This window comes from Asterias rubens, chromosome 20 (assembly GCF_902459465.1).
Source record: "Asterias rubens chromosome 20, eAstRub1.3, whole genome shotgun sequence".
NCBI lineage: Eukaryota > Metazoa > Echinodermata > Asteroidea > Forcipulatida > Asteriidae > Asterias > Asterias rubens.
The window spans coordinates 9,991,706-10,015,925 of record NC_047081.1 but is presented as its reverse complement, the minus strand read 5'-3'; the positions used below and the strand labels follow the sequence as shown (position 1 = coordinate 10,015,925).

Sequence of the window (24,220 nt, the reverse complement as noted above, 5' to 3'; positions counted from 1 at the left end):
AAACTTCCTCAAAAGGATTAATTGGTTTACTATAAACGTGACCTCTAAACCCAATAGGTCAGAACTACCCCCTCCCCCTATAAAAAGGGATAACGGACGAACAAACAAATAAACAGCAAAAAACATCATTGGTTTAACACTATCAGTCCGTATTACCTTCCACCAGTGTCACGAAACACCCCCCCCCCCACTCCCCTCGGAGCAGCCTTTTCTCACAAACTAAAAACAACACACAGTACCCCACCCGCTCTCCTGTCTTTTATTAAAATTCAAAAGAAATCCTGCACCAATATTCTTTTTAGCGAGTTCATTTTCAAAAGGCGTCTCTTTGCGGCGGAAGGAACTTCCGCCCTTTGACCCCTTCCACTGATGACGTCACACGCAGCCACTGTCTTACACGCTCGCCATATCAGCATATGGGGAGTCATAATTGCCTGTAATAATTATTCTTGTTAGACATTCTTACTCGCAGTTGTTTTTATGGGTAACTGGTCCTTTTTTGAAGCATGTGGAAACCATATAGCAAAACGTATCGTCTGTTTTCAAAACCTTCCTTCCACAGATAGCCATGTAATTCTACCTCCATGGTATAACTTGCCAAACAGAAATCAGTACCCAAATGTACTCAACGAAAAACTATTCATATCTCAATGGCATGCATGAACGCCATTTTGAGAATAGGTTCCCCGAGAACATGATGTACCGTGAAAAGCAGCAAACTGGATTGTGCTTGTAGTATCATAAAAGTCAAATGGTTTACACTATGTCAGTTATTTGCATACAATGTTGATACGGCAGACACGATTGTGGAAGGTCATGTTCAATGCACACAGTTCATGGTGTTATGACGTAGGTGGGGTACGAAAACTGAAGTCGGAAGGTACGGTGTTCCATGTATACCGCGTGCACAAAACAATTAAAAACGTAATGTCAAATGCGGTTTATTACAAAATATAATTTTTGTTTACCACTTCCATCGTTTTCCCTGAGCTCTTTGTTTGTTTACAATATGTTCATTGTCTTTGTTAGTTTTAGAGGTTTTCAATCTTTGGGGTCAATATATCAGACTAAACATCAATTTCCACTAACACATCAGAACGATAAAATGTCATTGAAGTGGGGGAGTTATCATTCAGTGTGCACTGAAGTCAGAGAGTCTACTTCGTGGTATTGCTGTGGACCACAAAGATCGAATTGCAGTGGCTGACTGTGAGAGACGAGCAATATCCCTCCATAATATGGATGGATCCATTATGTCCACAATACATCACGACGATATTAGTAGCAACAGCTATCTATCTACATGTATAAGCAGCAAGGAGCGTCTGATGTTCAGAAAATACGAGAAGATGAAACTTGTTTGTCTGGATTTCATGGGAAACGAGGTGTTTAATATCAGCGCCTCCATTGACGGCAAACCTGTCAAACCTTATGGGGTGTGCTGCGACGATGCTGGAGACATCTACGTGTCTGTTTATTACGATAACTATGTTACCCGTGAGATACATCATTACGATGCATCAGGTGAGCACATCGGCTGTGTAGCTCGTGGCTTGTACGCACCTCTAGGCATGACCTTTACCCCTACCGGTGACCTCGTCGTGGCTGATGGGCACTCGGTCAAGGTTATGCGTCGTTTTTGAAGTTTCGATGACGTCATGGTACAATATCGTGAATGACAAGGAAATTAACAGCTTACAAAAGTAACTAATAAATAAACGAGAGTCTGAAGGCCGAGTCACACTGCAGCGATAACGATAACAACGCAAAGAGATCGCATTCTATTGGTTGAGTTGCTCCACGCAGAATACGCCCCTGCTTATTCAACCAATGGCGGGTGTGCATTTTTAACGTTCTCGTTTTCATTCTCGTTACCGATGCCTGTGTGACCGGGTCTTAACCCAGGGATTCTTACAAATGTTGCTTATCTGTCTATTGTACAGTTTTACTTTAGACATTCCGTGGAAATCAAAGGAAATGCTTATAGCCAACGCTGCAATCTTGACAGTAAATTAGTATTATATGTAATAATGCTATCTACTTTAGTATATTCAGCTATAATTTGTATAATAAGCGGACTTTTAGGGTTTTGTAAACTCTGGTACTCTGTTTTATAAAAAGGTTATCAAATTCAGTTTTTGCGCTTCTATAAATTTTTCACTCGTTATCTATTAGACCTAAGCAATTTTCAAATGAACTCGCAGTACTACTAAAAAGTCGGGTTAACTCATGGTTCCACCCGATCTATTTCAGCTCTTTCTGTTCGAACGGTTGGTAATAGGAGTTTGCAACAGCTTAGTATATTCTACCAATGGTTTACTTAATGAATGTGTCGAAAGGTTTCGACCTATATTACTGCTACAAGTTCTCATTTTATCTTAGAACAGAAACCGAATGGAACTAGAAACTACAAAACAAAAACAAAAAACATCAAAGAAATGAATAACTTCTTGCCCATTATAGTTCTGCTTGCACTACTCACACCAAGCAACTGTAGAAGTGTTTGTTTCAGCAGATGCAGAACAATCCTTCGAGTAGTCTGGTCCCCTGTCTTTAAAAAAACACGTATCACGGTCTAACATAACTAGTGGTTTCATTTGATACAATGATTGCATTGGGTAAAATGTGCAGTGACGAATACCTGTGGCTTTGATTCGTCCGTTTGGCAGCAGCTGAACGTTCGGTCGTCCGCATGTAGCAGTGTGCATTTATATGTACGTATGACTCGACTGCGAGTCTCCATGTGAAATGAATGGAAGGTCAAAGGTGATTATGGAGGGGGATTTACGTACAAGCTCAAGGCAGATCTCTGGTGCCATTCACGAGCCTCGAAGTGTGACGTCAGATAATCCTCAGGATATCCTTTGAAGAGCTTCTGCTTTATTATTCGCGAACGAATAACCCGTGCAGCCCGTAAGCAACTTCGGCATCAACTTCGGCCCTGGCTATCTCGGTGAAATCTCTCGCGTCAAGAACGAGAAGGAACGAGGGTCTGTCCTCCCGGACACTTACAACAGAAGACAAGACGACTCCTGAAGGGGTGTTGGATGAAACAAAGAAAGATTGAGATGTTTATAGTAATACTAATAATCAAAGTAATATTTATAAAACAGCATTTATAAAGCGCCATCCAGTAAATTGCTCTAAAAAGGCGCTGTACATAACAAGGCAACAACACAAAATGTTATTAGAAGCAAAACAAATGCTAAAAGGATAAGAATTTTTGTACACAAACCAAACCAGGCAACAACCTTTTAAAAAGTAAAGAAGGTATAATTCACAGCAAGAAATGCATGGAACAATCTCCACAAACGATTCATAAAGTCTAGTTATATTCAGCATTAAAGATGTAAGTTTTTAAAGTCGTGATTTCAAAAAAAAAAAAACAATGGAGTTCAAAAGACTGCATCCATAGATGTGGTGACACCCTGTAAAAGGCTCTTTCTCCACCTGAGTTTGTGCATGTTCAAGAATGTAGTAGTGTTCTGGACGCAAATTGTTTTCTGTACGCCAAAACAGCCACTGTATACAGTGCATTTCAATAGGAATTTTGCCTCAGCGGAATAAAAACAATTTAAGCAATACTTTTTTTTCTTAAGCAGCTATGGAATTGTAAAGATAATTACCATCATCTTCGTCGGTAGAATCAGGGGCGCTGACAAACATAGGCTCGGAGGGAAAACATCCTTTCTCAAACCATCCTTTAGATGTAACGGTTTTTGTGTCGACTTTTTGGATCTTAAGATAAACACAAATTTGTGGAGATATTAATTATTTTTTAGTAGTAGTAGTAAGAGTAGCTTAAGACTGAGAAATTTTTAAACATGCCATGGCTTGAGTTAAAGGCACTATAATGACACCTTTGGCTCTTATCAAAGCAAAGACCAGTTTCTTTCTTGGTGTATCTCAACATATGCATAAAATAACAAACCTGTGATGGTTGTTGAATTTGCGAGAGAATAATGAAGAAAAATACCCAAGTCGCACAAGTTGTGTGATTTCATGAGATGCTTGAATTTGAGACCTCAGCTAAGGTCTCTTATTCAATTCCAAAAGTTTAGTGAGAAATTACCTCTTTCTCAAAAACTACGTTACTTTAGAGGGAGCCGTTCCCCACAATGTTTTATAATTTCAACAGCTCTCAATTTCTCTACCAAGTAAGTTTTAATGCAAACAATTATTTGGAGTAATTACCAATTGTGTCCACTGCCATTAACAGCAGTTTTTTCATCAACGGCAACAGACAGCATCTCTTTGTATATACTTACCATTTGGTTCAATTCCCCGCCGTTGCAGTAGAAGTAACGGTAGGGCTTCCCGTTGTATTTATCATAGTTGATGCGTGGAAACTCGGCATCTTTGCAAAAGTATAACCAATAGAATAATCCTTTATCATGCTGCCTCCATCTTGGTCATGTTCCCCGTATCAAATAACAGTAATGGATGCTAATAATCATTTTGCAGATAGGAACCACACTATTTTGTTCTTCCAGCCTCGGTTTTGGAAACATTGATAACAATGGGGGAAATTCAAGATGGCTGCACCATGATAAAGGTCTGTTAGACTATTTCATGTTTAGGTTTCTTTCAAATATTTAAAGGGTCTGTATATACCGTGGTAATTGCTCAAAAAAAATTAATGGCAATAAAGACTTACGCGGTAAGAACTTACATCAGTTTCGGATAGTAATATGCAATTTGAGAAACATTTTTACTTCGAAGTACTGCGGTTATGGAAAAGGGTAACACTTTTTATCCCCATAAATTTGATTATACGGAGCGTTACCGCGGTAACGCCTCTCAGGCTTTGTATTCATATAGTATTACGATTCATCCTATTATGACAACATAACTATTCCCTTCGATACATCAAAAACCCGGCCATGCTGTGCTATGTTTTATTGTACGTTTCTAAATTTTAAATATAGGATTGAAACTTACGAATGGTTAAAAAAAAAAGGTATTAAAAAATAGATCGGTAAAAAAGTTCCTATTAATGTATTTTGTTTCTAGTGTACAAAAATGCAAATAACTGAAACCATGCCAAAATAGCATTTACTTACTTCTGTCTGATATGACCGCAGGAGTGCAATGGATTGTACCGTCGTTTTTCAGCACTGTACGGCCGGTGAAGTGCGGAAGAAAGTCCGACGAGTTCATTCCTTCCCGGTAATGCTTAACTTGCTACGCACAAACACAATGTGTACAACTACGTTTAAAACAGGAAAACAACAAAGAACATGTTGCGTCCCAAACCGCATACTTTTAAGAGGATGCCCCATGTCTCCTCATTTTTCCTTTTTAAACAAAAAAAAAGGCAAACAGACATTTTTACGATTTCAGACGATTGTCTTTAAAAATGGTTCGGCCGGCCATTAATTTTTTTTTTTTTTTAATAAAACAGGACGCTAAACATGTTTTGTTTTTTGGGGGCCAAAGTTCCCTTTTTAAATTACGCACACTAGTGTGTTTACAAACACCTAAAATCGTGAACCTCCTTTAAATCCCCCTTTTGTTTGTGGTTATGCCACATCATTAGGAGCGTATACCTGCTCAATCATTAATGAGTGGAAAATTACTTTCACACCGTAATGAACAAAGTTCAACGAAATGGACATCAGATAGTTGGTTTAAATTTATGTTGTAAGACATGTCCAGAGTCTGTCAAATTACTCCGGTGGGATTCGAACCCACGACCTTTGTATACTCGGTTCTTTCCCGAGCTCATACAAAAATCACAGTCAAATTACTCGGGTGAGATTCGAACCCACGACTTTTGCGATTCTAGAGCAGTGTCAATTAAAGAGAACGTATACGAATACCTCCTCGTCCACTGGGAACAGAAACCGTCTTGCCTCCCCAAATCGCTCTGGCACCACGCCCTTTTTCAGGTCTTTCAAATTGATGGAACTGACGATGGTGCCGTCCTCGTACACGCACATGTCAATCACAAGATGCCCCGCCTCTTCGTACGCATTGATGTGGTGAAAACTCAAGAATGCGTCCGATGTGTAGATGTCCAGTAGCCGCTCCCCCGTTTCTCGTCTCACCACGTGGAATCTCGCGGGTTGTTCCTTTCGAAATTCCAACCCCATCATGTAACCTATTAATAAATGAAAACGAGAAAATAGAAGCTGACGCAAATAACTGACAATTAAAGGACGTGGTATAAATGCACAAAGATAATTAATGGCCGGACGTTTCGACCCTAGCAGAGTCATTCTCGAAGGAAGTTCTGCGCCTTCAACACCCAGCAGGGTGGACACGTGCACAACACAAGTCTTATTTAACATCTATTACAAGTCTTATTATTGTTGTTATTAGGGCTAAAATGACAACACAACGAACATGGGGCATGTTCACACGACGAGTAGCTAACTTCACTGCTAACTTCGCTGCTAAATATTCACAGCAGGGGTTGTCTTGACAAAAAAAAAAAACACCTTGCGCTCGCGCGAGGCATGGTCGTTCAAAAGTGGAAATACATAAATAAGGGGAGAGAGGGGAGGGGGACAGAGACTCCAGAAATCACCCAGACACGCAAGCAATTCTTAAACATACTTTTGGAGAATATCTGGGCATAGAGAACTTTAAGTAGGTTGATAACCGCCGACTGCTCGACAAAGATGACGTAGTTTTCGGTGATGGCGAAGCTGTGGTAGAACGAAGGGTAGATTCCAGACGTAGGGATCGCACACAGGATGGATGCATTACACAAAGGATCACACTGTATCTCTGAGTATAGAAAAACAAGAATCGTGAACGTTTAACTAAAACAGCGAAATAAATCAAGTTAATATTCCCGGATACTTCCTGCCAACACAATACAACGTTGACGTCACAGCACTGTTTTCACAGCAAATGTTTCGCAGGAGTTGAGCACAGGCCAACTGACGCAAAATTAGTTGCGAATTAATTTGTGACGTCAAAATTCGTATCACATTTGCAAGTATGAACTGTGCATATTTTATTTATGGCTTTATTTGGGGGGTTATATTTCAGGCTTATAAAAGCTTGTCTGTTTAGATGGATGGTTGTTAACATAACTTAGACTGAAAAAATGTTGTCTTTAAATTGATCTGACATACCTGGATCATGGGGAGGTATCTTCACGATGTTGTAAGTACACTGAAGAGAGAACCGCGAGCCTAGACTGTACACCGTCCCGTCTGGAGCAGTGTGTGGATGCGATGTGGAGGAATGTATTACGATCCGGTCCGCAATGTCAACCTGAACAATAAAGGGATATTGCTTTTACGCCCGCAATGGTGATAACACTTATTCAACACTGTTTCAACAACCTCAGAAATGTTGGAGCAGTAACGGTTTTGGTTTAGAGTTAACGCGGTCAGTTTCTTTCAGTGTAAAACCAATTGAAGTCACACTGATACATGAAAACAAAGGTAAAGACCTGATGTTAAAAGTCACTTTAACAATACAATGAAAGACTGTTTTAATATGTATTTTGTTCAAATTTACCAAAGTATGATAGTTTATAAAATACTTGGAAACAAACAGGTTGTTCTATTTCATTGTACCTTATCCATTGTCTCGAGCGTCTTGTGGTCCACCTTCCTCATGAGAGTCCCATCCGTCACGGTATAGAACTCATCCCCGTATTGCATCCAGCTGATGTTGCAGTTATCGGTGAAGGTCCTGGGTACGAAGACGGAGAGGAACCGACCGAGATAGCTCTGGCATGGGTCCGGGTGTGCCACGGTGCCGAACTCGGACATGACGATCCGGTTCTGCTCCATGGCCTTGATGTATGAGTCACTGCGAAGAAATCGGCTCTGGAATGTCACCTGAATAGTAGAGTATAACGATTAAAGTTTAAAAAGAAATTGTATTATAATGCAGTATTAAACTATTTTCTTCTTCTGAGTTGCCCGGTGTGGCAAAGGGAGTTTTCGTGTTTTTGTGCTTAATATTAAGCAGTTTTGTGAAATAGGGCGCTGGTCAATGCACGGTATTAGAGTGTTCCCTCCATCATGCTGCCTCCATTTTGGTTAGTTCCTCGTACCAAATAACAATAATGGATCATAATAATCAATTTGCAAATAGGAACCAGACTACTTTTTTCCCAGCCTCGACTTGGCTACATTGATATAAATAGGAGAAATTCAAGATGGCTGCACCATGGGTCTATTGTTGCTTACTTTTCCTTTATGAATGTTGAACCGAAGCATCATGGCTAGTCCATCGAACCAATGCTGGTATTCATCTTCGCCAACTTCAAATTTCCCGGGACCATTGCGTAGTAGACTTCCCTCTACCCAATCTGGTATCGTTCCTTGTTTATTAAAAAAAAAAACATTATTGAAACAGAAGAAGAAAACACTAAAGGAACATTTGCAGAATTCGTAATAATAATAATAATAATAATAATAATAATAATAATAATAATAATAATAATAAGACTTGTAATGCGCACATATCCACCCTGCTGGGTGTTCAAAACCTCATACAAGATCACAAGTTATTTACATAAAACTTACACTGACTGTCCAATGATGATGATATTATAGTAGAAAACGTCCCTTGAAATATTCCTGTCTGAAATGTCATAATATTACTTGGGGACACCGCCAATATAGGGCTACAATCCCGGCCAAATATCGTTGGGCCCCCCTGCCCCCTTTCAATGTTGGTTCCATTTGCCGACTGTCTTCCGAATTCAGTCAACATTGAGCGGGGGGCCGGGGGCGGGCAAATGTTTTTAATGTGAATGTGAATGGGAAGTGCACAGGGAACTGTTGTTTCAGGAAAGGGTGGCCCAAGCATTTTGGCCGGGATTGTAGATAGCTCAGTTGGTAGAGCGCCGGCACGTTTCCGGAGATCGTTGGTTCGAATCCCACTCTAGTCAATTCTTTGTTCAACCCCAAAAATCATTTCAAAATTTACCCAGTCAGTTTCCCTTGTGGTTTATATTGATAATATTACTTGATGAGAGATAAGGAAACCTTTATCTTTGGAGTTTATCGCTCAAAGAGCGTTTTTATTAAAAATGTGCTAATTCGATGTCGTTCAAAATGTTTAAACAGCTTTTCACTATTTTCTCGTGACCCAAATGGCCGATCGATCTCAAACTTCTACAGGTTCGTAATGGTGGATTACATAAAGTGCTTACTGCCAGCAACTGTTAGCAAAAGAAGAAAATTCGCCACGTTTTTGATTTAAAAAGGTTTTCATACCTTTTGTATATCATTTTTTTTTCAGCCATAACATGAATCCCTACTCACTGTGAGTGAAGGAACTGTATGTAAATAATTTACATGTAGAAGTTTCAGCTTCATTAGTCGTCAATTTTTTTGAGAAAAAAAAGTGAAAATCACAGAGCAATGTTGTCAGTGCTTAAATAATGTTCGTCTCCTGGTACGAAATAATATTCTCTTGACACTGTTTTACCCATTTCTTAAAAAATACTACACCTCAGCAAGTAATATGTTAAGGGAATTCTTTCTAACATCATTATCTTCAAACCGTGTGAGTTTAATGTAAATCTGTGGACACTGTGTTTTGTGTCGTATAAGTACCCAAACCATTGTAGCCTCCACCTGTTTTTTTCCGACATCACACCCTCAGGCCTACCGGCGGTTATTAGTTATTGATAGTGGCCTCGAAGGCAGGACACTAAGTGCCGCGGGATACACTTAAAGATGCAGGTATAACGATGATCGCTAAAGTCAAAATTCAAGCAATTATTGTAACCATAGAAACTGGAAGACATCAAGCACTTCTGCGAAGAGGCTGACATCCATCTGTGTCAGCAGCAAGCAAGGAACGATGATCGCTGAAGTCAAAATTCAAGCAATTATTGTGACCATAGAAACTGGAAGACATCAAGCACTTCTGCGAAGAGGCTGACATCCATCTGTGGCAGCAGCAAGCAAGGAACGATGATCACTGAAGTCAAAATTCAAGCAATAATTATTGTAACCATAGAAACTGGAAGATATCAAGCACTTCTGCTAATAGGCTGACATATACAATCTTTGGTATAACTGAATGGTACATTTCAATTTTCAAAGAATCCGTGCTGTTCATTGTAAGAAGGGCAGATACAATAGAACGTAAAAAAAAAACATCTCGTTAAAGTTCGTTACCCCCAACCACTGACGAACTCTACTGTACCCGTAATAATATTTCCCTGCGGCTTCTTGATAAACCACATGCTATCGGGCATCCTACTATCTAAAGATCTGAAAGCTTTGTTCGCCACATCTCCATAGTTTTCACATCTGATTCATGATATGTGTTTACTTTGCGGTTTAACGACACTCGTCAATCGAATAGAAAATAATACAGACGGCCTCGCTTCATTAACGAAATCCATTCTCTGAAAAGCCTCTTATTTTATTTATTATCAAACATTTCCCCCAGGCAGGGGGAAGCCGTGCATTTTAACCGAAGGGTCGGCCGACGCAACTTGGCTGCACGACTTAAAGGCACTGGACACCAGAGTTACTGTCATCAGTAATCTTGGTGTCTCCCAACCTGCTTACAAATTAAAATCACAAACCTGTGAAAATTAGTCGGCTCAATTTTTCATCGAAGTTGCAAGAGAATATTAAAAAAGAAAAACACCCAATTTGCATTACTTTGTGTGCTTTCAGAGGCATACTAGATTACCTCAGCTGAAGTCTTTTAATATTAATTGAGTGAGAAATCACCTCTTTCTCAAAAACGATTTACTTCAGAGGAAACAGTTTCTGACAAATATACTATCATCAGCTCTCCATAGCTCGTAAAACCAAGTAAATTTGTATTCTAACAATTATTTTGAGAAGTTACTTACAGTGTCCAGTGCCTTTAACTGACTGATCTGGCAAACGCGGCTTAATTACACTCATTGCTTAATTAAGCCGCGTTTGCCCGATCAGTCGGTTAAAGGCACTGGACACTATAAGTAATGATTGCACAGCCCGAACAAAACAAAACACAGGTATCACGGCATGTTTAACAGTACATAGAACATGATGATCATCTGCATATTTTGCCTTAATAGTTATTTGCACTGCATAATTTTGAGAGATACCTGTCAGGCGCTTGAGGCTCTTTCAAGATCTATTGAAGAAAACACAATTGTCGAGAAAAAATGCCCGGTAGTTTGAGGTAAATTAAACAAAAGAAGTCATCACGCCAACATTTTTTTCTAGAGATATTAATTTATACAGGATAATGGTTAATGGTTAATTGTTTTTAATAGCCTGAAAGCTTGGATTAGCTAGAACCAATATCACACCTCCTGCTCAACAAATAATATCATCGGCTGTATCAGAACCACACATCCTCACAGAAACTTGTTTTGTTTAAGGGGAAGGTGTAGGGTCTACGTTTTGAAATTATTGGCAATATCATTTAGTAAGAAGCCCATCACAGCTGCCTTCAATAGTTTAAAGCACTGTAAGAAACATTTTCACTTCGAATTCATGTGGTTATGTAACGAATGATATCAGTTGTTATGTTTTAACAAGTTGAATCTGAGAAGCGTTACGGTCAGTAACATTTCTCAGATTGCGTAAACTCCTATCGAGAGAGTATCCTTCCTGCTTGGATAGAATTATTCGCTCCGGAGTGAGGAGTGCCGTGCAACGATGTCCGCAGATGTTGTTGTCGACTGAAATAGATACATTAAGACATCACATCCATTGCGACGTGTCTTGATGCTCTAGAAAATGCGGTTGCTAGGCAAAATAATTCATGGCAACGATATCTGTTCAAGGTGGATCTGACTTTTGGTCGTTCAAGTTGATGTTAAAGGCAGTGGACACTATCGGTAATTACTCAAAATAATTATCAGCGTAAAACCTTGATAACGAGTAATTTTGAGCTGTTGATAGTATAAAACATTGTGAGAAACGGCCCCTCTGAAGTGCCATAGTTTTTGAGACAGAAGTATTTTCCCACGAGTTTGATTTCGAGACCTCAGATTTAGAACTTGAGGTCTCGAAATCAACCATCTAAACGCACGCAACTTCGTGTGACAAGGGTGTTTTTTCTTTTATTAATATCTCGCAACTTCGATGACCGAGTGAGCTCAAATTTTCACATGTTAGTTATTTTATGCATATGTTGAGATACACCAACTGTGACGGCTAGTCTTTGACAATTACCAATAGTGTCCACTGCCTTTAATTTGGTGGACGTGCGTTATGGCTGTAGCGAGTTATGCAATATTTAACAGGCATACACCTATAGTATCTTTAGAGTTGGTTCTTCAGCAACAGCCGAGTGTAAAAACAAAATTGACACTTTTCTAAACTGTGTGTTTCTGTTAGTAACTATCATTGCTCTGACGACAATTTGGAATGCGTTGGTAAGCAGGGGGCGGGGTTAGTAGGGGAGGAAGGAATACCCCGCCGGTAGCTAGAGAAAGCGCCTCAAAATGGGATCGAAAGAAACTTCGATACATACCCCCCCCCCCCCCCCCAGTTACATATCTTGGGTTTCAATTTTTAAGAAACGTGAAAAGAAACTAACAAGTGAGTTGTTGGTATTTCAAACGATAAAGCCACAAACCAGATTGTCCTCCTGTGGAGTGGGCTGCCGTACGCAAAAACTCAAATGCTACTTATATAGCCAGAGATCACGTAACTATGAAAACAGACGTTGAAAACAAGTTCTTAAAGACAGTGGACACTATTGGTAATTGTCAAAACCTAGTCTTCACAGTTGGTGTATCTCAATATATGCATAAAATAACAAACCTGTGAAAATTTGAGCTCAATCGGTCATCGAAGTTGCAAGTTATTAATGAAAGAAAAAACACCCTTGTCGCACCATGGTCACACGAAGTTGTGTGCTTTCAGATGCTTGATTTCGAGAACTCAAATTCTAAACTTGAGGTATCGAAATCAAATTTGTGGAAAATTACTTCTTTCTCGAAAACTATGTCACTTCAGAGGGAGCTGTTTCACACAATCTTTTATACTATCAACCTCTCCCCATTACTCGTAATCAAGAAAGGTTTTATGCTTATAATTATTTTGAGTAATTACCAATAGTGTCCACTGCCTTTAATGGCCAGAGATCGCATAACAGTATGAAAACAGACATTGGAAACATTCTTAAATCAAGCGAATAATTAGATTTTGTATATAGCCTACCTGTTACTTTAGCCTCGATTGGCTCGACCTGTTCATTCTGCACGGAGCGATAAAGACCCTGGAACCCGGCTCCGTTTTCGTCTTCTTGCAGGGAGCTCTCCTCCTCCTCCTTGCGTAGTGTAGTTGTCTCCATCATGTCGTCAACAAGGAGTGGAATTGTATCGACGAGGACTGAGAAAAAAGAGTGTCGTCTCCAAACCTGTGTAGCCGTGGTCTAAGACTTGAGATGTAAATCACACACGGCACAGTCTCCGCCGGGACTGTATTCTGATGTGTAGTTATAATGAGGTGACTTTCAAAGCAAAGGAAGTGATTGGCTGGTGTCGGCCTTGTACATTTGCATATTATTGTTGTTTTTGTTTCACTGTGATATGTCTGCGCTCGATTTCACAAAGCACTAAGACTCATCGTAAGATGAGTTGTCAGTATCACCATAGTGATTTGTGTTGTGACATCATTAGACTCATTAGATTCAAAGACACTCTCACTAAGCACTTCTGGAATTAAGCCAATCCATCCACACAATGCCCATAATTATGCGGAGTGAGGAAAACGCGGGTTATTTGGGATAGCGGGGCAATAACAACTGAAATTAAAATTTTAAAATTATGTCTTTTATGGTGTTTTTCTATGGCCATTTTATTGCAAAATGGCCTCCTTTCTGCTGCTTGTGGAAAAATCCGTTGTTAGCCTATACGCCTTCTTTTGGGCATCGGATCGAGAACATAATTATTATTCAATTGAGAATTAAGACTGGGATAAGTTTCACAAAATTCAGATTTGAAATTTCGGACAGAAAATAATCTACTGTGTGTCCCGTCATTAATTCGTTTAATTTTTCTCCTGGTTCCTTTTTTTTAACGATGACGGGACAACTTCGTCTAACAATCCTCTAAATAACCCGAACAGAGAAACTGACTGTGAGCCAGCTAATTGTGCAGAGAAACAAGTTCAAGAGTAGGCCTTTTTGTGTTGACGTTCGAGTGCATCTCTGACGACATTGAAAAATCCAAACACAAGTTGTTGCAAGAGGTCACTAGAAGATGAGAAACGTTTTACAATAGAACATGGAGGTACAAAATAAAAAAGTGCACAACTATGGATTGAATAGAGTGGTCCCCTAGAGACAGGTACTTGCTTTTCAAAACCAGTGATTTAATTGGATAAACGTGCAGTGACGAAAGCTTATAGCTGTGTTTTGATTGGTCGACGGTCCGAGGTGGCGTTTGGCAGTCGCACTTCCAGTCGTCTGCTTTTGAATGTAGGTGAAAGGTGAAGATGGACTTGCATTGACCTTGGCTTGAGCCTCGTCGAAGTGTGACGCCAGGGCCAACATGATACAAAAACTTGTTGTGAGCAAATAACAGAGGGCCTACTGCTTTGCAAAAACCAGTTCTTATCAGCCAGCATTACATTAAGTTCGCACCGTTATGGCTGGTGCCCCACTCAATTGTTGCTTATCAAAGAATTTTTGCCAAGCAGTATTTTCTGCTTATTTTCACAGGTTATGGGCCAGTGTTCAGTAGCTACGGATTGATTTGAGTTGTGTAATGCAGCTCCCTGACACGTGAGGGCGTCCTTTGACACGTGCCCAGTAAGTATGTGATAGTTTGACCTTTGACACCTTAGCGATTCCACACACACAAAACTACAGAGCAGCTGAATCGCTCGTGGAATAAAAGTAAAGTTTCTAAATTAATTCTGTGGACAAAACTGACGCTTGTTAACAATGTCCTTCGTGACTAAAGTATTGCGAAGAGGGTTAACCACCTCGGCGTTGAGAATGGCAGCCATCAAACATGTCACGGTGATTGGGGGCGGACAAATGGGAGTTGGTATTGCACAGGTGAGTTTGGTTTTTCGTTAAGTGTACCGCCTCTTGTCCTTGGTCCTGATCTCTGTAGTAGTAGGCCTGCTAGCTAGGCCAGTCCGCCGGCGCCGGCGCGACTGTTATGCTGCCCCCTCTGGGCCTGACGATAACGTAACCCTGCTGTCGACGGCGTCGGCATCGGCATGAGGGTTGCATTCTCGCAACTAGTATTTAACTTATTGTTATATAAATAAATGTGTATCTGAACAGTGAAATTGAATGAAAAATAAGTTACAACTAATAAATAGTTCATGATTGCCAATTGGTTCCCTTTTTTATTTGTTACGTAGGCAAACAGGGGGGGGGGGGGCAGGGCTAGGCTGGTGTGAGGCAGGAAATTCTGTCTCCCTGAGATTCAATCCCCCGGAGATTATATCCCCCAATAGTGGCTAACTAACTGTGTACAAACTTCAGTATTGGGAAAAGCTTCCGTATGGCGCCACCACTTTTTCATTCGATATGAAATAGTATCTAATTAATTTACCTAATGAGATATCCCTTTTGTGTGACAATGAGTTAAAAAGTTGTGGCGCCATACTCCTACGGAAACTTCTCATGATAGCGCCCTCTTTTGAATCATCCTCCTGTTAATTTTCCATTATGGGAATATGAGGGACAGAATCTCCGGCGTACAGATTTCCCTATGAAATTTCTTTATGAAATTGTAAATTGATACCTTACCCTTTCAAAAACGAAGCATTCAGCCACAGGCTACTTCAGCCACTTCCACTATCGTCTCCACGGAGATGGTTAGACCACTGACCAAATGTTCACATTTGCGGTCGTAATTCACTTTGACGGCAGGTGTAACAGGTTTTCAGAGAGAGAAAAAGAACAGTGCCCTAGATTACAATTTGTACTTGGGCGTGTTTGTCTTTTTTGTAATTGAATATATTGGTACTATGTGAAAATCCAACCAACCATTAAATGCATTTAAGTTGTACAGTTAGACCTGTAATCACATTATTCAAAATCAAGTTCGTTCTTTCTATTTAAAGGTTGCCGCCCAGACTGGACACCAAGTGACAGTTGTCGACCAATCAGAAGAAATCCTGGCACATTCAAAATTGTCGATAGAAAGAAGCTTATCCCGAGTAGCAAAGAAAAAATTTGGAGAAGATCTCAAGGTAGGATTTATCATCATCCAACCTCGCTACCATCAGTGGGCAACGTTGATGTCTCTTATCACTAACTCGTAGTAGGGATGTTCTGAAAACCTACACTGATTGGCTTCCAAGGGTGACTGCTTTGCGTGCATGCTTGTTAAAAACTGTCAATTGCTTGTAGGATGCTAAGTACAGGCGTGTGAAAAAGCAATTATTTTGACGTGATTCCATTTCAAATGAATCATGTTTTTACATGGTCAAAGAAGAGCGGAGGGGGGTCTTAAAAAGTTACATTTATTTCTGTACTGCCAACAGGATGACGCCTGATAGCAGCAGTATTTTACTACGGACAACACTTAGCCTTGAACATTTTCAGTTAGCAGGACCAGTTAGCTTGTCTTTGCATTATACCGCTAACTTTTCACTTCACTGGTCCACTTTGCCCTCAACTTAATCGCCAGCAGGACCAGTTCGCTTGCCATTTCAGTAGCCAACCCAACCAGCTTTTATCCAATTATTCTCTGGTGATGCTTTTTTAACACTGAAATAGCCACCTGGAGTGAATTTTGACTGGTCCTCGGGTCTTTTTAGCTGGCACAAAGTTTGAGGTAGTAGATTTATTTTCTGCTTTGATTAGCCTCACCCCTTTGATTGATTTCTTTTAATTTGTGACCATCCAACACTGTGTACTCTACTTTTTGCAGGCGGCGGAGAGCTATTCCAAATCTGCACTTTCTTCCATTAGTCTCAGCACAGATGCATTGGCCGCAGTGACAAAGACTGATCTAGTCATCGAAGCTATCATTGAAAACTTGCAAGTCAAGCAAGAACTCTTCAGTCAGCTTGATAAAGTAGCCCCTCAGTAAGTTATTCATTTCATTTATTCGATTCTGGCTGTGAAGGCAAGGAACTCAGACAAAATGCATTTAAAGGCAGTGGACACTATTGGTAATTACTCAAAAAAGTTATTGGCATAAAACCTTACTTGGTAACAAGTAATGGAGAGCTGTTGATAGTACATTACATTGTGAGATACGGCTCCCTCTGAAGTAACGTAGTTTTGGAGAAAGAAGTCATTTTTCACGATTTTGATTTCAACACCTCAGATTTAGAATTTGAGGTCTCCTCTCGAAATCAAGCATCTGAAAGCACACAACTTCGTGTGACAAGGGTGTTTTTTCTTTCATTATTATCTCACAACATCGATGACCGAGTGAGCTCAAGTTTTCACAAGTTTGTTATTTTATGTATTTGTTGAGAGAAACCAAGTGAGAAGACTGGTCTTTGACAATTACCAATAGTGTCCAGTGTCTTTAAAGGGACTGGACACGTTTGGTAATTGGTTAGCATATATTCTTACTTTGTAACAAGCAATGGAGAGCTGTTGAAAGTATAATAACATTGTGAGAAATGGCTCCCTCTGAAGTAACATAGTTTTTGAGAAAGAGGTAATTTCTCACTCAAAAAATAAGACTTCAGGCCTGAAACCTTTTATTCTGAAAGCAAGCAAAAATTTGTGCAACAAGGGTGGTTTTTCTTTCTATTATTTTCGTCCAACTTCAGTGAATTGAGTAAAAAATTTCAGGGTAAGTTGGGATACACCAAGTGAGAATACTGGTCTTTGACAATTACTAATTCTTACATATAAACCATCCTGAAAAAAACAACATTCACTCCCTGCCCCTCGTGTTTGGGGTGAGAGGCCGAATCATAACAGGTAAGCTTTGCATGCAAAATTAAGAATTATGATTACTCACTTTAATTTGTGTGCCATTTTGATATTTTCAGGGAAACAATTTTCGCCAGTAATACCTCATCACTACCCATCTCAGATATAGCCATCTCCACGGATAGGCGAGATAGATTCGCTGGTCTTCATTTCTTTAACCCTGTCCCTGTCATGAAACTTGTAGAGGTAAGTGTTTTTTGTCCTACAAAAAGTACAAAAACCCTTTAATGCCATTTGGTCTTTGTATAATTATGTTCAGCTTTCTAGAGCATGCCTAAATGATTAATGGGACTTTATATCCAAACAATGCCCCTTATTTTTGACAGCGCGAGGGCGCTATAAATAGTATTTTTATCACTTCCGGGGGTACACGCGATTCGCCCTGCACAAATTAATAGGCGTTCTGTCACTTTTGTTGCGCCGTAGTTTCAATTTGCTTTAGAGGTGGATTATAACGGCTCCTTTAAAAGTCTTATTGTCTCTGATGGATTAGATGTCTGTGGTGGTAATGTATTCCAATCTTTAAAAACTGTTTTGGGTTTGAATGAATATACCCCCGGAAGTGATTGAGAGCGCCCTCACACGGTCAAAAATATGGCCCATTGAGCCCTGCTCTCCCTTATAAAGATGTCATAAGTCAAGAAGTGGACAAAACTAAAAGAAAATCAGAGAAAATGTGATTTTTCACTGCCATATTTCTTTATTATGAAAAAAAAAACCAGTGATGACATTTACAGATTTACACTAAACTTACACAGTTTGAAGATAATGAGAGTAGAAAGCTTCCCTGACGATACTACTTGCTGAGGTGCTGTAGTTTTTGGGAAATGAGTAAAACAATGTCATGACAATAATTTTTGTCTCAGTGATCATGAGACAAACATTATTTTAGCATGTAAAAACGTATTTTCATGACATTGTTTTACTCATTTCTAAAAAAAAAACCTACAGCACCTCAGCAAGTAATATTCTCAGGGAAGCTTTCTACTATCATTATCTTCAAACGGTCCTAAGTTTAATGTAAATCTGTGGACATTGTGTTTTGTGTTACAAAAGGTACCCACATCCTTAAAAGGCACCGGACAACTTTGGTAATTGCCAAAGACAAGAATTCTCACTTTGTGTAATCCAACATTTAATGCATCAATGAAAATTTGGACTCAATTGGTTATAGAAGTTGGAAGAGAATAATAAAAGAAAAACACCCTTGTTGTACACATGTGTGTGCTTTCAGATGCCTATGAAAAGGCTTCAGGCCTGAAGCCTTTTAATATTTGAGTGAGAAATAACCTCCTTCTCAAAAACTACATTACTTCAGAGGAGGCTGTTTCTAACAATGTTTTATACTATCAACAGTTACCATTGCTCTTTAACAAGTTAGTTTTTATGGGCTAACAATTATTTAGTAATTACCAATAGTGTCCAGTGCCTTTAAAAGCTAAAATTGTAAATTGAAATAAACTATTATCTTTTCAGTCGCCTCTTCTACTACCCATTCAATTACTTATTATCACGACCATTGTTTATTCCTTTAATCCCTTTCAGGTCGTTCAGATATCAGAACAGAGTGATGCAACGTTCCAGTCGCTCATGGATTTTTCAAAAAGTTTAGGCAAAGTACCAGTTGTGTGCAAAGTATGTATTGATTAACTTCGTCTTTGTATCAAGTCCTCACTCACTAGATATTGTGTTTCAGCCAGAACTGGACACAGTTCCTAGCAATACCTTGTACTCTACATGGTCCTCAGTTTTGCATTCTTGCTCCAGTAGGGGGCGCCTCGGGAGGTGCTCCATAGTTTGTGGATCTGTCTTACATATGCCAATCATTATGGAGTTCATTTTATAAATAGTTTCTTTACGCTTTTCCAAACTACATACTTACACTCATTCTCAAAAAAGCATCCTACTGGAGCAATCTCTTCTCTCTTGTTCTTTCCTTCGGTCTTGCACTTTCCCAGTTTCCTCATAGATTGTTCGTCAGTTTCCCCATATACTTGGTACATAAATTTTCTTGTGGAGCACCCGGGCGGTCTCTGAAGATTTTTGAACAATAAGTGCCCATTTACAATGAAAATAGCCTTGCCCTCTCAAAGATGACAGGCCTGGCATAAAGTCACACCCTTACTGATAGAATAAAAGTATCAATGACTCCATGAATATGCAACACATTCTAATTACATTTTATGAATATTCATTCTTTACCAGGACACTCCAGGATTCATCGTTAACAGACTTCTAGTGCCTTACATGATGGAAGCCATCAGGCTGGTAGAGAGGGGTAAGGGATTGTGGTCCTTATTTTGTTTTTAGTTTTGTGTTATAAACCAATTAAAGGCAGTGGACACTATTGGTAATTACTCCACAAAAATTATTATCATAAAACCTTTCTTGATTACGAGTAATTGGGAGAGGTTGATAGTATAAAACATTGTGAGAAACAGCTCCCTCTGAAGTGACGTAGTTTTCAAGAAAGAAGTAATTTTCCACGAATTTGATTTGCGGACCTCAGATTAAGAAATTGAGGTCTCGAAATCAAGCATCTGGAAGCGCACAACTTTGTGTAACCATGGTGCGACAAGGGTGTTTTTTTCTGACATTAATATCTCGCAACTTTGCCGACCGATTTGAGCTCAAATTTTCGCAGGTTTGTTATTTTGTGCATATGTTGAGATACACCAACCTTGAAGACTAGTCTTTGACAATTACCAATAGTGTCCAGTGTCTTTAAAGAACAATTCTCTAGAGCAGGGTTTGAACCAACAACCTCTGGCTTGACATGCCTGCTTTCTACCCATTGAGCCTTTTAGCCCAATGTTGGCGGTCTCCCTATTTTGTCAAATTTGTTGTTGCCCCTGCCAAAATTGTGTTAAAAAAAGCCTGAAAATTTGTCTAAACCCTGCTCTTTTTCTCCCTGTAGGTTAGCCCTTTTACTTAAAAATAAAATCACACTTTTTTTTCTAATTTTTTTTTTTTTTAATATAAAACTGATATGTAGATAATGTTAGAATTGGGAACAAGTACAATGGTTTTGTTTTTTATCCTTTGATTTTAAATTTAGGCGACGCATCAGCACGAGACATAGACACGGCTATGAAGCTAGGAGCTGGCTATCCCATGGGACCGTTTGAATTGGCGGACTACGTTGGGCTCGACGTCACAAAGTTCATCATCGATGGTAAGGAGTTGATTTATCTGTGGCAGGCATAAACAGTCAACCTTTTTTAGAATTTTGTTTTCGATGAGAGATCGCCTAACATCCTTGTTCTGTGGTGTGTATTGCTTTTTATACAGGGCCCCTGACACTGATTGGGCTACCCTGTATAAATAACATTGAATAATAATAATAATAATAATAGTAATAACCCTGAGGCTGGACGGCCACTTTAAGTTTAAGGCTTCACTTTTAAAACCAAAATCAACTGCCGCCAAAGGCACGTTGCCATCTACTCCAGGGGGCTGAAACTGGGTTATCCCCTTCACAGTCTGTAAGGATGTAGGCGTCGGTATCATCCACTAGGAGCCTGGATTGTAGAGTAGAATGCACTACCTTCCCAACTTTTTACAAAGCAGTTATGATTTGGCAAGTGTCAAACACACACTCTGACAACACCATAAGCGTTTGATGTACTTCAACAAATAATTTTCCTTTACTTCTCTCCAAAGGATGGCATGAGAAGTTCCCCAACAATCCACTCTTTGAGCCCAGCCCACTCCTAGATCAGAAGGTGGCACAAGGAAAGCTCGGCACGAAGAAAGGCGAAGGTTTCTACCCGTACGGCAAGAAGTAACCCCCCTCCCCAATTCCCAAACAGAACTAGGTATCAAGTAATTTCACCATAAATTGTTTCTCTGATTTCTCAATAGTTGACTTTGACCTATTCAGAAATGCCGAAATTAGCCCCCCTCCCCGTCAAGAAGTAATCCTTCTCCCCAACTCCCAAGGAGAACTAGGTATCACGTAATTCCCAAAGAGACCTAGGTATCAAGTAATTTCACCATAAATTGTTCCTCTGATTTCTCAATAGTTGACTTTGACCTATTCAGAAATGCCGAAATTAGCCCCCTTCCCCGTCAAGAAGTAATCCTTCTCCCCAACTCCCAAGGAGAACTAGGTATCACGTAATTCCCAAAAAGACCTAGGTATCAAGTAATTTCACCATAAATTGTTCCTCTGATTTCTCAATAGTTGACTTCGACCTATTCAGAAATGCCAAAATTAGCCCCCTTCCCCGTCAAGAAGTAACCCTTTTCCCCAATTCCCAAAGAGAATTAGGTATCAAGTAATTTCACCATCAATTGTTCCTCTGATTACCCAATACTTGACTTGACCTTTTCAGAACTGCCAAAATTAGTCCCCTTTCTCCGGTCATGACTTTTCAAAAGATATAATTAAAGTAGGACTTGCATGAAATTTATAAACAAAGTTCTTACATGTCACTGCTGTTCTTCACAGGTAAACAAGTAACATTAGTTCAAGTGTGCTTCATTGATGTAACTAATGGTTTGCTTGTGTTGTGCATGCAGCTATATAACAGAAACTGTAAATGCACACTTTGGTGCTTGAAGTTGAGCTGTACTTTCAACAGTGTTCGAAAGCAATAAACTTATATTCAATCGTTCTAGATATCGTCCCTTGTTGGAAAGATGAGCTGGATAATAATTTTCTAGTGAGTGGTACACAACGTTCAAGCATTAAATTATCAGAGGGTACATGTGTATATATCTGCCCGTACTTGGTAGCGTTCAGGTTCAGATTGAATGAATTGATTTATAAAGATATTCTTAACTCGTATTGTTTTAATGTTGGTGTTACCCTTACACCGATGTGTGTTAGCACTGTATACTCGGTACTTTTCCAAGTTACGTGAACAAAATCACAGACATATTACTTGGGTGGGATTCGAACCCATGACCGGGTTGGTAAGACATCTTGGCCCAATTTCATAGAGCTGCTAAGCACAACAATTTGCTTAGCATGAAATTTCTTCCTTGATACAAACAGGATTACCAACCAAATTTCCACATGATTTTCAGGATTTCAGCAAGCAACAGCTGAATACCAGTAACGAACAATATACAATAAATGGAAATTTGGTTGGTAATCCTGTTTACGTTACTTCAGAGGGAGTTGTTTCCCACAATGTTTTATACTATCAACAGCTCTCTAATGCTCGTTACCAAGTCAGTTTTTAAGTTAATGTTTTTATCGAGGAAGAACTTTTTCATGCTAAGCAAAGTTTTTGTGCTTGGCAGCTCTATGAAATCGAGCCCTGCTCTAGAGTGTCAGCGGTCTTGGGTTTGAATCCCACCCCAGTAATATTACTGTGATTTTTTTGTCAACAGAACTGAATATATTGGTGTATAAGGGTAAAACCAAAATTAATATTAGTATCATTTTATTGAAAACTTTGAGGCTGAATTGATCTATAACAGTTTTTGTTGACAAGATCGTTTAAAGTCCTTGGAGTGGTCGGTTTTCATTACACCGCTCCCATCATCCCCCTCTGAATCAGTAATATTTCTCAATTATCGCTGTAAAGCTTGGTTCATACTTCCTGATGCGAATGCACTGCAAAGTGAATTTTTACCTCATAGTGCTTTCACAGCGAATGTTTCACAGGAGTTGAACACAGTTGCGAATTATTCGTTGTGAATTTGTTAAGTCTGAATTTGTATCGCATTTGCATTCGCAGGAAGTAAACCAGGTATGGTATGGATTTATCGTTTTTGTCTTGTAATTATAATATTATAATACTTTATAAATAATATTAATGTTGAACATGTGTGATGTGGATGATTTGAATAAATAAAAACATTTATTTCTCACAGCAGTATCTGTGGTTTATAAATTAAATTTATCTTGTGAGGCCACTAACTTATTTTTGCACATTATTATTTTTAGACTTGTTTCAAAGTCTGTAATCGTGTATTTATCTGGTAGTCGTCGCAGTATTGCATGAATTAGCTCCATCTAGTGACAACATCTGGAGTCTCAGACTTGAAATAAAGTCTAACGCATGGTCAGTAGGCGCGAACGTAACACTATGATACAACCTTGTAGTCGTCTGGTTACCAACAAAGTCTGGTACCTATACGGACAGCTCTTTATCCCATAGAATTTATGTGAGGGTGACAGACTGGCGTTTCAACGGCGTTGAAACTGCGGTCCGACGACACAATTATACGACGACAGTAAAACTACTAAACGAAGCTGACGAACATGCTGAATATTAACTGAAAATGGTGAATGTAATTAAAGGCGTTCTGGTAGAATGGTAAGTTAATCAACTGAGAAAACTTGGGAAAAGTTTCCGTATGGCGCCACCACTTTTTCATTCGATATGAAATAACAATGTATCTAGTTTACCTCAATGAGATTATCCCTTTTTGTAAACATGTGTGAACA

The 24,220-nt window shown here is 39.4% G+C and overlaps 2 protein-coding genes across 2 annotated transcripts; one reads left to right on the top strand and one right to left on the bottom strand.

Moving 5' to 3' along the window:
* Positions 1–1,561: 1,561 nt before the first annotated feature.
* Positions 1,562–13,262, bottom strand: LOC117303780 (beta,beta-carotene 9',10'-oxygenase-like). The gene is made up of 10 exons (XM_033788135.1): positions 13,110–13,262; positions 8,160–8,293; positions 7,539–7,805; positions 7,089–7,230; positions 6,562–6,735; positions 5,823–6,103; positions 5,064–5,184; positions 4,269–4,357; positions 3,627–3,738; positions 1,562–3,032 (listed from the first exon to the last, which is right to left on the bottom strand). Exons 1-10 carry the CDS (start codon positions 13,243–13,245, stop codon positions 2,884–2,886), a joined length of 1,605 nt encoding a protein of 534 aa, XP_033644026.1. The 5' UTR covers positions 13,246–13,262; the 3' UTR covers positions 1,562–2,883.
* Positions 13,263–14,659: 1,397 nt separating this feature from the next.
* Positions 14,660–22,674, top strand: LOC117303781 (hydroxyacyl-coenzyme A dehydrogenase, mitochondrial-like). Its single transcript, XM_033788136.1, has 8 exons — positions 14,660–14,955; positions 15,978–16,106; positions 16,790–16,947; positions 17,874–18,000; positions 19,360–19,449; positions 20,020–20,092; positions 20,873–20,989; positions 21,478–22,674. Exons 1-8 carry the CDS (start codon positions 14,839–14,841, stop codon positions 21,600–21,602), a joined length of 936 nt encoding a protein of 311 aa, XP_033644027.1. The 5' UTR covers positions 14,660–14,838; the 3' UTR covers positions 21,603–22,674.
* Positions 22,675–24,220: the final 1,546 nt, after the last annotated feature.